We start from the raw sequence: 15,703 nt of genomic DNA on the forward strand, positions 1-15,703 counted from the left end.
TGAGGGATGAAGCACACGAGGCACAGGTGAACTTTGGAGAGCAAAGCAGTCTAATCGCCATCAGGAAAATCCAGTAAAGGCTAACAGGAGGTGCTTTACACAAGTGTCAATACCACTATCCCCATTTTACACATATATGGAAACTGAGGCACAGATTAGGGCAGGAACTCTGCCACAGTTCCACATCAGATCAGCAGCAGAGCTGGGTTTAGAACCTGGCTGGTTCCCTTGCTCTCATCACCATACTGCACTCCCAAACCCAGCAGCTGGTCTGCTCCTGCTCTTATCCAGCAATTTAATGGGGGTTTTGCTCAGTCACTGCCATCTCCAATACCATGTTCCAGCTGGCTGGATGTGCCACTGGGGGAAGGAACCTGTACCCTTGTATTTGCAGGTCTCTTCCAAGCAACCTGCAAGGGAATGAACTGAAGTGAATCCTAGTTAGGGGGACACAGACACATGGAGACCAGCTGGTAGTAACACACCTGTGTGCAAAGCTATCTTGGACGTACATTGCCCTCACATGCTGTTGCACCAGAGGCAACAAACCCTGTCTGAACTTAAACACTAGCTGTATTCAGTTCCCAGGACCCTTCCCAGCCTCTTTTCCTCTGTTCCCCAGTCAGACTTACAGGGTTTGCTGGGAGTGATCATGGACGGACAGTCTCCATCCTGCAGCACTTTTGGGAGGCTCTAGGAGAGAGAGAGAGAGAGAGAGAGACGGACGTTTAAATGAAATTCTCAGCCTGAAAATTTCTACACCATTCACTCTTCCTCTGGAGAAACATGCAAGCATCAGGTTAACATCAGAGAAAGAAGAGTGCAGAATGGCACCATACTGGGACCAGTTTTGAATAGTTTACTTCTAAAATACATCCCATTCCTTTAATACAACTCACCTTCTGCGGATTGTTAAACCCTGGGACGCAGAACTGCTTGTAGTACTCAAAGTCTTTGGTTTGTCTCCTGGCATTCTGGTACGTGAGATACTGGTCTGGGCACTTATTCACACAGATCTGAAAGACATGCACAGTACTGAAGACTGAAAGAACCAAGTGGGGCTATATAAGATCTAAGTATCATTATTAATCAGAGAGGAGTGGATGAGATAGACACCAGGTTACTGCTCCCTCTTGGGTGAGGGGCAGCAGTCTGCTAGCCGCATCCTGTCCGTTCAGTCTCAGCCTACAGTTCAACTCTTGCCCATCGTGCCATAAAACTCAAAGCAAATCACCAGCAGAAGCCACTCATTTTTGCTCCTGTTCCTACACCTTTCTCTGGTCAGGCTCTCAGTTGTTATTGCAATGCCCAGGCACAACCAAGAGAGGGCAATACCGCACCAAGTAGCTCCTCTCTCCAGAAACACTGTGAGAGACAAACACAGGGAGACGTGCTCTGCGTACTTGGCTCCATACCCAGTGCCCACCCAGTTACAGGATTCACTCATGGCTGACTGGAAAACAACATCCCCTGCTCCCTGGGCGGGGTCTGCGTGTGATCTGCAAGGACATTTGCTAAGAATAGCATGTGGGACACTGCAAAGCTCTTATTTAAAACCTTCCAAATGAGAACAAAGCAGGGGTCGGAGCCCCAAGAGAAGCAGCAACGAGAGGTGTTTGGGAGCATGAGAAGCTGCGGAGAGCTGTGTTACCTGTTTGGTCGGACACTGGAACTCCAGCAGCACCAAGGGGCTGGCGCACTTGATGATGTTGAAGTAAAACAGGAAAGGCTTGTTCCTGCAAACAAGATGACATTTCAATTTCTGGAATCTCCTGTCCAAGAGGGGAACATGGGACCCAGGAACCTCCCGCACCACCTATTCTACTCCAGGTCTGAAGTGAGACCCTGCGCTGCCTTGCCCATCCGACTGCACTGGAGAAGTCACACTGTCCTTCCACAACCAAGACAGTTGAGTGCTTTTGAAACATTTATACTGCTTCCCTTTTTACAGGCCGAAGAGCTGGAGCAGGAACCTAACGTCAAATGCTCTGTCTCCCCAGGCTGGAGAACCTAGTTCCAATCCTGCTCTTGTATCTGGCTCCCTGTCAAGAGGTTCATCTCTTGGGATGAGAGAATCGCAGCAATACACTTCCTGGCTGATTAGAACGGAGCTGCCACTTGGAAAATCATAATGACCCACACTTGGGTGTGAATAGAGCCTAAAAGGATGTGTTGCTCAGCCTGGGTCTATAACCGCTATCCGCAGCTCTAGTAGTCTCTGCTGGTTTGATCAGAGTTCTTCTTGCTTTGCCTAGTCTCAGGCAGCGGCCAGTGGAGGGGGGGGGTTCTCACACAGCCTGAAAAACGGAAGGTAGCACTGAGCAAACAGATAGGATTGTTGGTGTCCCACTTTATACCTCACAGGAGCTTGGGGTTGGGGGGACAGAGGGAAAGGGGCAAATCTCCCCCTTCCTAGCAGCCAGGGGAGGGGAGGAGATACAGTTGAATGGAGTTGTAGGGAGCCACAAAATGAAGGTTGTAGTATTTTGAGGCTATATTGCTTCTAGAGGTGTTATGGAGCAAAGACAGGACATTACTCAGTGTTCCCATGTAATGGCAAACCAGCTTCCCTTTCCGTCTTTTAAAGGGAGAGAGATCTCAGACACATACTCATTGGGAGTTCCCAGCTGGCCACAGAACTGCCCGCGACTGTCTGTGGGGTAAATCACCTTCCTGGGGTCACCATGTGTCCATGCTGAGTGGGAGAAAAAAAGGCTATGATTAACCAGGCAACCTTCATTCCCTTCTCCCACCTCACCTGCTGTATGAACTTGCTGAGTCAACCATTGGCCAAGGGCCTCCCCCAGTTAGCAAGTGAGCTCGTATAAACACCCTCCTCCCCAAACAAATCAATGGGGCAGCCTCATCATGGGTAGCCCCACCCAGAGTTCTCCTCTGTGCTGATCTGACATGGCTGTGGATACATGGACCAGCCTCTTTCAGCCTCTGTTTGAAACAGGAGCAGACAGAAAACAGAGGTAGTGCATGAAATGACAGCCTGCCCCCATGAGTTTTCAGCTGCTGAGGAGCTAAAGGGATTGTCCCAGGGTGGCTGGGCACTGTGAACAGACCAGGTCTGGCTCCCTTGTGCCAGAGTAGGTGGGCCCAGTTGAGCCCATTCAAGGGGATAGGGCTCCATGTGGGGCTAGGAAGGCCTGTCAGAGGACAGGCAGAGGAGTGACTGGGGCAGGTTGTTCCTGAGGACAGAAGCCAGAGAGGAGTGGAGCTAACCCTGGGGATGGATCCCTGGAACAAGGGCCCAGGTGCTCAAGGAGGTAACCCCGGTGCCAGCATTCCAGAAGAAGGGAAGCTGGGTGAAACCAGGAAGCTGTAGGAAGCAGGATTACCAGAAACCCCTAGAAGGAGAGGCCACAAAACACTAGGACAGAGGTGAGCTGAGGAACTGGTTTTGTTGGTTTGGACAATAAACTTGCTTCAGTAATATTGGCCATGGCAGCATATGCTTGAAAGCTGGGAAGAAGCCCTGCCACGTCACAGTCAGGGATCCTGCCTCGAGGAGCAGGGGCAACTCCACCTGCAAGAGGAGAACCATCCCTCCTACCCAGAAACATCACCTGTTAGTGGCTGGGCACTGGGTACTGTGCCAAGTACTGCCCTGTGAGCCACCCCCCTCACACACATATGTAACATCACAACACAGTAAGCATTTAATCACTTGTCAACCTGGTGTTTTTACCCCAATGCCTTTGTGTCTGTTGTACCCCAATGCCTTTTTAGGGCCTGTCCCCGCCAGGATCCGAGTCTAGAGGTGTCGGCGGTGACAAATGCCACTCTGTTTCCTAAAAAACAGAGAAAGGAAGAGAGGGCCTCATGCTACCTACCTACGATTCCCACAATGACATAGCCAACAATGGCGACGAGGAGGAGGATACAGCAGATGATGTCAGTGCAGCTCCTGAGGGAGGAAGGAGAAGTAAGAACAAGATCAGGCACTAGCCCCAGAAGAGCATGGAGACCGGAACACTCACTATGACCCCCTGCTTCATCCCAGCACCCCCCTGCAGAAACCAATCACATCCACGTTCTAGCTGAGACATGGCTCCTGCCTCCAAGGTCTCTGCGGCAATCAGCATTCCCCAGTCACCTACTCTTATTATTGCCACCGCAGAGTTTCGGATGAGAACAGGTGTTCTCTGCTCCGCCTGAGGAGCACCCCACTCCTATTGCCAGCTGCTGAGAGGCTGCTCTTACCTGTCATGAATGGGACCTTTGAATGTTGGGTCATATTTCTGTGGCGTCCCTAAAAAGAAGGTAAGAGAACGCTGAGTTAGCCATCCATTTGGAGTAGCATCGGGACAGCAGGGTAACTTTCCCCATCCTTTTCCTCCTACTAGGACCTGATATGGAGCTACTTCACACCCAGGAGAAGCAGGAACTTGGCAAATATTGGTGTTGGTTAGAGATGACAAATATCCCTTTCATCAAGTGGCAGGGCAGCTGGTAAACTGAAGCCGAGCAAGAGGAAGTGATCTGCCCAAAGGGACACAGCACATCAATGCAACAGCCAAGAACAGGACACCATTTGCCACAGCTCTAACTACTTGGCAGTGCTTCCTCTTTGCCGCCACCGGACACAGACTGAGCCAAATCTGGCCCCGGTGGGGTATCCATGCAGCCCTGGAGATATAACAGAGGGCAGACTATGGCCCATTGTATTTACTTTTCAAAATCAGAGTTGTGCATGTCTGCTATGTTATGGTGGGGAAAGTGTGTTGAGGAAGTCTGATTCTAAGTCTAATTGTCTATTTGTGGCAGTTGAATTTCTTCCCACCAAGAAGAGAAGAACTCAGGAACCTGTGGGTTAGTAATGAGTTTGGGGCTCTCGTGAGCAGGAGAACTTCAGTTCTGTAAGACATAGGCAAGAAAGATTCAGAACAGGAAATCACCTGCAACCACCATGTTCTGGGCTGATCCTAGCCATCCCCCAGGAGCACGGGAATTAAGGAAAATGCTCGTTAAACAATCCAGCAGCACAGAAGAGCACCAGAGACACAGCCACCCTCACCTGCCTCTGTCACACGCCAAATACCAACAAAACGCCAGGCAGATCTAAAAATACCAGGAATTCCTGCCCCAAGGAGCAGTTTGTGCCTTACAGCCCGCTCTGTGAGCCTCCCAGGACTGTATTCTCACCTTTTCACTTTAACACTTCATCAGCTCAAGAACTGCTTTAAGTCACTGGGGCAGGTGGGGAATTTAAAAATAAAGAGACAAATTGCTGGAGCCAAAACAATTAGTAATGCTCCTAGGAAGGAAGGAAATGCTGGCCATCCACCAAGGATGTCAGGTTTTCCCCAGTGCCTTCCATTCAAGGATCTCAAAGCACTTTACAAACAAAACATTTATCACCTATGCCTCAACCCCTCCGGGAGGCCAGTCAGAATCATAATTCTACAGATGGAGAAAGTGAGGCACAGAATGGAAAAATTAATTCTTCAGAGTCACACGGTGAATCAGCAACAGAACCCAGGCGTCCTATCTCCTTCCCATGAACTCAGCCCACAAAAGCATGCCTCTGTCTCCTGAAAACTCCTTCCAAGCTTTCCCTAGGTATTTTCTGTTCTTTCTGGAACTGGCACCCCTAGTTTGAGTGCAGTAGCAAAAACGCTGCACAGGGGCAGGAGAGATGCTAGGAAAGTACACCCAAAGCAGGGGACACATCGCAGGAGACAGGGTCTGGGAAAAGAGGAACAGATTTAAAAATTTTATTAAAGCTAATGTTAAAAAAAATATAGAATACGTAGGTTGGGAAAAGAGCGTCTGTACATCTGGGTATAGTGCTTAGAGATTATCCACAAATATAAAGTTAGTTTTTAAAAGTCATATGATACATAAAGTACAGAATCAGCCCACATTTAGGTGACTAGATTTAACAATACAGTTTAGATATTAGAATACTACATCCTCATCTTGGCACCATGGACGGTGCGGATGGAGGAGGCTGGAAGCGGGTTTCACCTTTACAGCAAAGGCCTGGAGACTACCAGAACCAGGGAGGAAAATAATCTACCAAGACATCATTTTTCTTCCAATATCCTAGTGTCCAGGGCTGGAAATAATTCGGTGCCTGACTGTAGAACAAGTTTCCACACAGTTCCTCGGCCAATTCTTAGAGAATGTTTCCATTCAGCTCTTGGGAATTTTCCAAGAGAGAAAGTCACCAGAACTGTTTTCAGAGCCTCAGAAGAGGCCCAGGGGCCCCTCAGTCAGGTTACCCAGACCCAGCTCCAGACCTAGGATAGCAAGTTCTAGCTAACCTAGAAGCCCCTTCTCCCTACAGGCTGCAACCGCCCATACCCACCGAAGCACTCCTTGGATGGAATTCAATAGCTGGAGCCAGACTGCTCATTCCATTACCTCCCACCCTGAGAAGGAGCCAGGCCCGGATCCCTCTCTGAGATGCCTAGGAGCTGCTGAGATTCCCTAATCCCTGGATCAAAACGTGGGCAAGAGCCAGTGCACAAGGCAGGCATACACAGATGCTTTGAAAGTGAAACCAAGTGGATTTCCTGGAAAAACAGGGCAAGGCTAGCTAGCATACATATGCCAGAAATTCCAGCTACCTCATGTACTTACAGCTGGCACTTGTGGAAGAGACATGAGTGTGCAGTGTTCCTTCTCTGTATCTCTCACATGCAGAGAGCACCCGCCTTGGCCACCTTGTTTGTGGACAGGCAGTAAAGTGATTTTACAAGGCCCGTTCCCCTTATCTACAGAGCAGGATTCTTGCCAACTTCTGTGAACTGTCTGCGCAAACATTCAGAGCAGCTGCATCCCCACCCCCACCTGGGAGAATTTACGCAGAAGAGTTTATAACAGCTGGTTTGCAGCTCCCACTCACCACTCAAAAATGCACCATGGCCCATTTGCCAAGCTACAGAGATCACTAAGCTCTCAGCAGGACACTAGGGACAGGTGAAATGAAACAGTTCTTGATTTCTGCTCCCTGGATTTCCCTCTTTCAGGGGGATCACAACTCACTGTTCAGAGAGAGAGCAGCTGGTAGCTGACAGCGCACTTCAGGCCAAACCTGCAGCCCCTCCCTGCTAATCCAGGCCTGGATGCTGCCAGTGCATCTTGCTTCTATTCCAGTCTTGGGCTCCCCATGCCCCCAACTCTGCCAACACACCTCAGTTCTGCCCCACCCTGCTCTTCCAGTCCTGGATCACTCCGGAGCAGCGATGGCTAACTTTGCTGGAACGTTCACCTCCCTAAGAATACCACGCAAGCAACAACTTTGTAGCAATTACCCCCAAACTAGCCACCCCCCCTGCAGTGTCTTGGAAAGCAAGTGGGGGGGGGGAATTCTCCACCATCTGTGCTGACACAAGGGGAACTCTGAACCTTTGCAGAAAGGGTGAGGGTCACAGAGGAGAACTGGAGGTCCAGCTTCTCAGCCATCAGGGCCAAGAGACTCCAAGGTTAATTTGTGGCCATGGGAGTCTAAAAGAGGAGGGGCCAGAGCCCAGGGCTATGTACGTAACACAGAGTGACTCACAACAAGGGAGTGACAACTTGTCCACACACAAGTCATGCTGCTTTAACTACACCATCGAAAGCAGTACAAGCCAGCTAGTGTTTCTACTGATTACAAAGGTGCTTTTATAGCAATTCCCCTGCAAGAAAGGGAATAAGCTCTGTGGGTGCAGGGTGCCTTTATACCAGGGCTTAGAGCGTTTTTCTCCATTCAGTCCCAGGGCAGGGCTAACCACAACTGAAAAAAATGCAGAGGAAAGGCAGTTGCTGACTTGTTTAGCCAGGAAGCTGCTAACCGTAACACTCCGCACCCTCTCTACCTTCCATGGACCTCAGCTGCTTGGGAAGGAGTCTGACTGGCAGACATTCATTAAAGTTCAGGGAGGTTCCTGAGAGCCAGCCATGTCCGTCCATGCCCATAATCAGAAAGGCATCCGAGCGCAGAATGCTACTGGCAAAGTCCCAAGGCACCCAGGCGAGGCAGCACCCAATTCCCCAGAACCAAGTGCTGTCCACTGCAGCACCTTGCACACCACAGAGGGGAAAGAGAGCGCCAGGAGCAGGAAGGGAGCGCAGGAGGCTGGCATTAGCAGGCCCCAGAGAAGAAAGACACACTGGACATTGCTGCACGACGCACACTTTCTTACCGTGTTTGCCATAATAATTCTCTTCGTCTCCCGCCATGCCAGCGACTCGCTGCAGGAGCTCAGCTCACTTTCTTTCGACTCCCACAGTCAGCTGGGGATCGGTTGCCCAGTCGGGCTCCCGTGGCCCCCTCTTCCTCTCTGGCTGAACTGGTCTAACCTGTAATAGGTATTTATCAAAAAGCTCCCTTTGCAGGCAGCTTGTGTTGCTCTTTCACACACTGATTCTCTGGCTGTCTTAGCCCTCTTTCCCTTTCTCTCTGGGTGTGACCATGAGCAGCCAATAAAAACAGGCCCATTCAGCGAGCACATTTAAAGGGACAGCAACCCTCCTCTAGGATAGGGCTGGGTTGTTGGCCTGCTTCTCCCAGGCCCTGTGCCACGTCTGGTCATTTACACCCTCTGCCAAATGCATGCCAAGTGCTCCCGAATCAGAATAGGAACAAAACTGGAAACATCACCCAAGGTGCAAGGCAGGGGCCAGTTCAAAAGCAGGACTGAGGCTCTTTCTTTAGCACTCATAGGATCTTTCAAGATGTCCCTCACATGGAAGATGTATCAGATTCTAGCCATCTCGCACGGCCAGACCTGCAGCCAAGCAGAGCTCTGCACAGAGAAATCCCAACCACGAACCCCTGCACCCCCAAACACACGGGATCTGACGCACTGCGAAGAACTTCTCCCCAAAGAAAGGGGTCAATGAAGCAGCTCCATGCCTTAGTGCCCGCGCAGCATGGTGGCACATGGCAGAAGGGAGTCTCACAGACAGGCTGTGAACAGTTGTAGCTGCTTAAACCATAAAAAGGCAACAAAATGGGGAAGTTTTATTGCTTAACAAAAGAAGGTTTTTTACACCCATGCAAATAGGTATGCAATGCTCTGAGCTGGGCTCTGACCCCTCCGCGGTTGGAGTCAGGCTGAATTCTCTTCTCTCCTCTCAGTTGTGCGCGCTTGGCATGTGCAACAGCAGCTACAGGCAGAACATCTGAGTTTCTTTTCCTCTGAAAAAGAGACTTTCCTCTCACAAGTCCCTGATGCAGAGAATGAGGGGAAGGCACAAGTGCGAGAGAGACACATCTAGATGTGCGTACACGTTTCTATTCTGCTGACGGGCCGAGGCACCGTGGTTGTGGTAGAACTGTGTTGGTTCCTGATACAGTCATACTCCCACAGCCTCTAGTGCGGATGCAGGTATGCCAGAGTAAAGGTGTCTTGCTGCTACAACTTGTTCCCCTTCCTGTCGGGAATAGCTAGACTAGTTCAAGGCACCTTGATATCGGGTTAACCAGGTTCACACTAGGTGACTCTACCGACAGAGTTAAGCTTTTGTGTATAGACAAGACCTTAGAATTGTGTCTTTAAAAAAAGCTTTAAGCCTTTCTATGTGTTGTGCTCATCTACCCTCCTTCACACACCCCTAGAGGGCAGGGCTGCTACCACCAGTGGGCAGATGGGACTGGAGGCCCAGAGAGACTAAGTGACTTGCCTGAGGGAGTCTGTGGCAGAGCAGGGATTTGAACCTGGCTCACCTACGTCTCAGGCTAGCGCCCTTGACCACTAGACCTTCTTCTTCTTCTTCCTTTAGCCACCGCACTGGCCACCGCTGGCACGGGACCAAGGTGCGGGGCTGTGGTTGGAAGCTGGTTCTGCTTGTTGTGTTCATAACGTGTACTCAGCACCATGGGCAGACAGCTCTAGCCGCCAGTCCCAGCACCTCGACCGAGCCTCAGGGGGCACACACGGTGAGCCACAGCAAGGCAGGTGTCATGAGTATACAGCTAACGGTAGCATAAAATCCCTCCTTTACCTGTAAAGGGTTAAGAAGCTCAAATAACCTGGCTGGCACCTGACCAAAAGGACCAATAAGGGGATACTTTCAAATCTATGGGGGAAGTTTTTTGTTTTGTGCTCTGTGTGTTGTCCTCTCTGAGACAAAAAGAGAGACCAAGCAAGTAATCCAGCTTCTACTGAAATGATACATCTAATATTAGAGAAGTAATAGCAAGGAAATGCGTTAGAGTATCTTTTGTTTTAGCTTGTGAATTTTCCCTATGCTAAGAGGGAGGTTTATTCCTGTTTCCTGTAACTTTAAAGTTTTACCTAGAGGAGAATCCTCTGTGTTTTAAATCTTATTATCCTGTAAAATTACCTTCCATCCTGATTTTACAGAAGTGCTTCTTTTACTTTTTTCTTTATAATAAAGTTCTGTTTTTAAGAATCTGAAAACCCAAGGGGCACTGGTCTGTGCTCACCTTGGTTACCTATTTGATTGGTATATTATTCTCAAGCCTCCCCAGGAAAGGGGGTGAAGGGGATTGGGGGGGTATTTTGGGGAAGCAGGAACTCCAAGTGGTCCTTTTCCTGAATCGGTGTCTAACTCACTTGGTGGTGGCAGCGATACCATCCCAGGGTAAGGAATTTATGCCTTGGGGAAGTTTTTAACCTAAGATGGTGGAATATAAGCTTAGGGGGTCTTTCATGCAGGTCCCCACATCTGTACCCCAGAGTTCAGAGTGGGGAGGGAACCCTGACAGCAGGGTTCTCTTCCCGCCACCTCCTGCCAGGGCGTCAGCTCCATCTCAGCATCCTCGGCATCTCTGCTGGGATCGAGAGCAAGAAGCCAGCTGGTACCGGTTCTGTTCGTGGCTGAGACCCACCAAATTCACGTTGCGCTAGGGCGCACGTTTCAATCTCGGGTTGCCGTTGAAATCACTGAGTGTCTCATGCCCACTCTGTCCCCTGAGCCTACAGTTCATTGCTGTGGTCTACCCTCTTCGCTATATTTAGATTGTAAATAAATCTCCACTAGACACATTGACTCAGAGTCAGGAATAGAAACCAGAAGCCCTGACTCCCAGCCCCTCCCCCACTCTAACCATGAGACCCCCCCACTTCCCTCCCAGAGCTGGGAATAGAACCCAGGAGTCCTGGCTCCCAGCCCCCGTTGCTCTAAGCACTAGACAAAACTTCCTTGGGATAGTAACTGAGCCAAAGATTGACGGTACATCCTGTGCAACCCCCCTAAGCCAGCGCAGAATCTACCTCCCGGCAGCTGTATCATTTGCTGCTGGGCTCAGACCTGGTCTAAGGACGCACCCTGGGAGTAATTTTTGGAGTCACCACCTGTAAGTAGCACGTTTCTCGCTGCCCTACGTGCCAGTCGCCCGTGAGCCCTTGCCCTGGCAGCAGTTCTGCGCTCCCATTGGCTGGCGGGGATGTCATGGGGCAGACTGGTAGGCCACGATTTACAGCTCCGAAACAAAAGCCGGGATTGGAGGAGCGGGAGAATCCGAGCACCTCTCCTGGAGCTGCTGCCTTGGACGGAGGGACCCGCACCCCTCTACCCAGCGCCAGGCTGCCCTAGGCACAAAGGAGGGCTGGGGAAAGCCCCAACCATGATGAGGAGAGGAGAGAGGCCAGACCTGCACCCTAGGCAGGGCAGAGCCTGCTGGGCCATGAGTCATTCTGCCACTCAGGCTGCTGCAGGGAGGGTGGGGAGAATGGAACAAGCAGCACACGGGTGTGAATGCATGAGGGAAGCCGATTAACCACAGCCTAGAGGGCGAATGCTCCCAGCCGGTCCCTGAGCCGCAGTGCTGGGGGAAGCCTGGAGGAGTGGGACTGGGAGATCCAGGCAGTGCAGGGAGGAAGGACGATCCAGGGGTTCAGCCTCAGGAGAACTGGGCTCAATTCCCCGCTCTGCCACTGACTCCCTGTGTGGTCTTGGTCAAGTCACTTAGTTTCTCTGTGCCTCGGGACCCAGCTGTACAAGATGAGTAATAGCCCAGGGCTGGGCTAGAGAGGCAGCTCCCATAGCTAGGGCTAGCAAGGCTGCTGAGATGCCCCAGCCCCTGGCGTGGCCAGCTCACCGGGGGCTGGCTCGGTTATTCACACACCCAGAGCCATTTGGGTTCCTTTTGTCACCCTTTGACTTTCCCATCACGTGGCCTTCCCAGGCCCTTCTGGCCATTTTCCTTCCCCAACATGGCTTCTGCGGGTTTGTTTCCATCTCCCTCCGGTGGGCGCGATCTCGTAGCCTCCTCTCTGTCCACAAGCTGCAGGCTGAGCCCCGAGCCAGCCCCCGTCCCTGCGCCCCGGACGCAGCCTCACAGCTTTCGGACGCCATGAGCTGCCGGGCCTGAGGACGAGAACGAGGAGAAGGTAGAAAGTGTCACCTCCCAAGCCAGCTGCCCTCAGCCTCCGGCCACGCACAATGACAGTCCCCAGACCCCCCCCATCTCAAGGGGCTGCCCCAGGGCGCCAGCCCCAGTGGGTGCTGTTCAGAGGAGGTGGCGAGCAGTGTCCTGGCAAGCACAACCCGATCAACAGGAAATGAAGTGGTGCTAATTAAAAGAGATGCATGCCACCGGCTTTTATCTGCCGTTCAGCCAGGATCAAAGAGAGGCCGTTTCAGAGAAAGTGCCAGGAAGCCACAAGTTCGCAGGGCCCCGGGAAACCCCCCCGAGGCCTCTCTCCAGGGCAGAAAACCAACATATTCCTCGCAGCCCGAAAGTGGAACCGCCCCGAGGTGCTTGGCTGTTCAGCCGCACCTTCCCCATGGGCTCCGAGGGGCACGGGGAAGTGGGGCGTAGCCAGAGATCCCTGGGCAGCCACGGGCTCACTGCAGAGCCGAAAGTATCACAATGGCAAATTGGGTTTAGTCTGTCCGCCCCCCTCCCCACCGGCGGCTGCTAGACCCACCGCACTGACCTCTCCGGGGGGGAAGGGACAATTTCCGTTTAAAGCGTTTATCAGATTCAACCGACTTGGGTTTGTGTCCTGTGGTAACGGGTTAATTTGGTTTTGATTTCTAATGAAGAGTTCGCTGCCTGGGAGAATGGAGGATCTATGCTCCTCACCCCTGACCCACAGCTCCCTGCTACCCCAGGCCTGCCCCGCCCCAGCTCTGCCAGTGCCCCTCAACCCTGACCCACAGCCCTCACTATCCCAGCACTGCCTCCCCAGCTCTGCTGGTGCCCATCAACCCCAACCCACAGCCCCCACTATCCCAGCCCTGCCCCCCCAGCTCTGCTGGTGCCCCTCAACCCTGACCCACAGCCCTCACTATCCCAGCACTGCCTCCCCAGCTCTGCTGGTGCCCGTCAACCCCAACCCACAGCCCCCACTATCCCAGCCCTGCCCCCCCAGCTCTGCTGGTGCCCCTCAACCCTGACCCACAGCCCTCACTATCCCAGCACTGCCTCCCCAGCTCTGCTGGTGCCCCTCAACCCCAACCCACAGCCCCCACTATCCCAGCCCTGCCCCCCAGCTCTGCTGGTGCCCCTCAACCCTGACCCACAGCCCCCACTATCCCAGCCCTGCCCCCCCAGCTCTGCCGGTGCCCCTCAACCCCCAACCCACAGCCCTCACTATCCCAGCCCCACCCCCAGCTCTGCCGGTGCCCCTCAACCCCGACCCACAGCCCCCACTATCCCAGCCCCCCCCAGCTCTGCTGGTGCCCCTCAACCCCGACCCACAGCCCCCACTATCCCAGCCCAGGGCTGCCCCCCAGCTCTGTCGGTGCCCCTCAACCCTGACCCACAGCCCCCACTATCCCAGCCCAGGGCTGCCCCCCAGCTCTGCCCGTGCCCCTCAGTCCCAACCTACAGCCTCACCAAAGTCTGGTCCTGGCTCCCAGCTGAACTCTCCCAATGCCCTTCGCTCCATCCCTGCAGCCGCCTCGTCCCCCTGGTCACCAGCCCCGGGCTGAGGACGTGAGGGGTTCTCAGCTCCTCCCTCAGCAGGGCCCTGGTTGCCTCCCGCCGGAATTGACCAGCTTGTGGCCTGCTGCCGCAGGGGCGGTCTCCTGGTCTGGGTGGATCTTCCCGCTGATGCAAAGTTGCTCTTGTGACCAGCCTGGGTCAGACGCCCCCCGCCCCAGTCTGGACAGCCCCAGGACACAGGAAGGACGGGTTCCCTAATTCCAGCCTCCGGACCAATCTCTGATTTATTACCTGGGGCCCTTCCTAAACTCAGCAGCTCATCCTGCCATGGCCCGGGCTGCACCTGTGGTGCGGACAGAGACCTCGAGACCCCAGCGGCTACGGGTACAGGGCATGGGCACAGGTGCTACAAGTAAGGGTGCCGGGGTACGGCAGGACCCCCTGGTTTGAAGCGGTTTCCATCACCTACAGGATTTAGAGTTTGGTTCCCTGGCTCTCAGCACCCCCACTCTACAAACCGTTCCATCCCCCCAGGTTTGGGGTCACCCTGCCACGGGTCCCGCTCTGGGCTTACCCAGCAGATGCCAGTTTCCACAGCTGCCAGTCTGGCCCCTGCCTTCCGCTAACAACATCCAGTCCTGAGGTGAGGAAATCCCTCTGCAGGCCCCACGGGAGCACGTGACCCGTGTGGCTGGTAACAGGATGTCATGCCTGCTAGCACAGCCAGACAGGCAAGAGGCCTGGCCTGTAACAAGTGACTGTGCCAGTCCCGGGCCCCTCTGATGCTGGGGGCTCCGTGGGGGCCCGTGGGCAGCGCTTGCCTCTTTCCAAATCCTCACGTGGTCCCGGCACCTCCGGCATTTCCAGCCTCGCTACCCAGTACCCGTTTGCAGCACCAAACCACCAGTTGTTTGCTGTCCAGGCCTGGCCTCTGCTGCCCTGACGGGTCCCAGCGTGGCCAGGATCTGCGGCTCTCCCTGTAAGCTGGGTCGTGCCTGGCATGTGAAGTGGCAGCATCTCAGAGCTTGGTTCTCTGGCTAGGTAGCAGTTCTGCAGAAAAGGACCTAGGGGTCACAGTGGACGAGAAGCTGGATATGAGTCAACAGTGTGCCCTTGTTGCCAAGAAGGCTAACGGCATTTTGGGCTGTATAAGTAGGGGCATTGCCAGCAGATCGAGGGACGTGATTGTTCCCCTCTATTCGACATTGGTGAGGCCTCATCTGGAGTACTGTGTCCAGTTTTGGGCCCCACACTACAAGAAGGATGTGGAAAAATTGGAAAGAGTCCAGCAGAGGGCAACAAAAATGATTAGGGGGCTGGAGCACATGACTTACGAGGAGAGGCTGCGGGAACTGGGATTGTTTAGTCTCCAGAAGAGAAGAATGGGGGGGGATTTGATAGCAGCCTTCAACTACCTGAAGGGGGGTTCCAAAGAGGATGGAGCTCGGCTGTTCTCAGTGGTGGCAGATGACAGAACAGGGAGCAATGGTCTCAAGTTGCAGTGGGGGAGGTTTAGGTTGGATATTAGGAAACACTATGTCACTAGGAGGGTGGTGAAGCACTGGAATGCGTTACCTAGGAGGTGGTGGAATCTCCTTCCTTAGGAGGTTTTTAAGGTCAGGCTTGACAAAGCCCTGGCTGGGATGATTTAGTTGGGGATTGGTCCTGCTTTGAGCAGGGGGTTGGACTAGATACCTCCTGAGGTCCCTTCCAACCCTGATCTTCTATGATTCTCCACCCCTCAAAACTCCCTCTCCTCCCTCTGGCTGAGTCAGCTCCTGCCTTGCTCAGATTCCCTCTCCCTGAGTTAGCTAGCGGGGGCAGGAGTCCACTGAGAGAGGGGAGGTTCCTCCTCCTCCAGCTGGACCAAGGTCTGCAGCCTCTGGGTCATAAGGGTCT

At 53.2% G+C, this 15,703-nt stretch overlaps 1 protein-coding gene across 4 annotated transcripts in view; it reads right to left on the reverse strand.

The window, feature by feature from the left end:
- SLC44A2 (solute carrier family 44 member 2) overlaps positions 1-15,703 on the reverse strand; it is a 41,710-nt gene that overhangs the window by 18,019 nt on the left and 7,988 nt on the right. The window contains exons 1-7 of one of the 4 annotated variants that reach the window (XM_054012914.1): positions 8,145-8,363; positions 4,213-4,261; positions 3,843-3,916; positions 2,611-2,695; positions 1,652-1,736; positions 900-1,016; positions 633-693 (exon numbers count right to left, since the gene is read on the reverse strand). In XM_054012914.1, the coding sequence (XP_053868889.1) occupies positions 633-693; positions 900-1,016; positions 1,652-1,736; positions 2,611-2,695; positions 3,843-3,916; positions 4,213-4,261; positions 8,145-8,181 (508 nt within the window). In that variant the 5' untranslated portion in view covers positions 8,182-8,363. Of the gene's footprint in view, positions 1-632; positions 694-899; positions 1,017-1,651; positions 1,737-2,610; positions 2,696-3,842; positions 3,917-4,212; positions 4,262-8,144; positions 8,365-15,703 lie in introns of those variants that run through there. The other 3 variants (XM_054012911.1, XM_054012910.1, XM_054012913.1) reach the window with 3 other exon arrangements.

Source organism: Malaclemys terrapin, chromosome 23, assembly GCF_027887155.1.
Source record: "Malaclemys terrapin pileata isolate rMalTer1 chromosome 23, rMalTer1.hap1, whole genome shotgun sequence".
Classification (NCBI taxonomy): domain Eukaryota; kingdom Metazoa; phylum Chordata; order Testudines; family Emydidae; genus Malaclemys; species Malaclemys terrapin.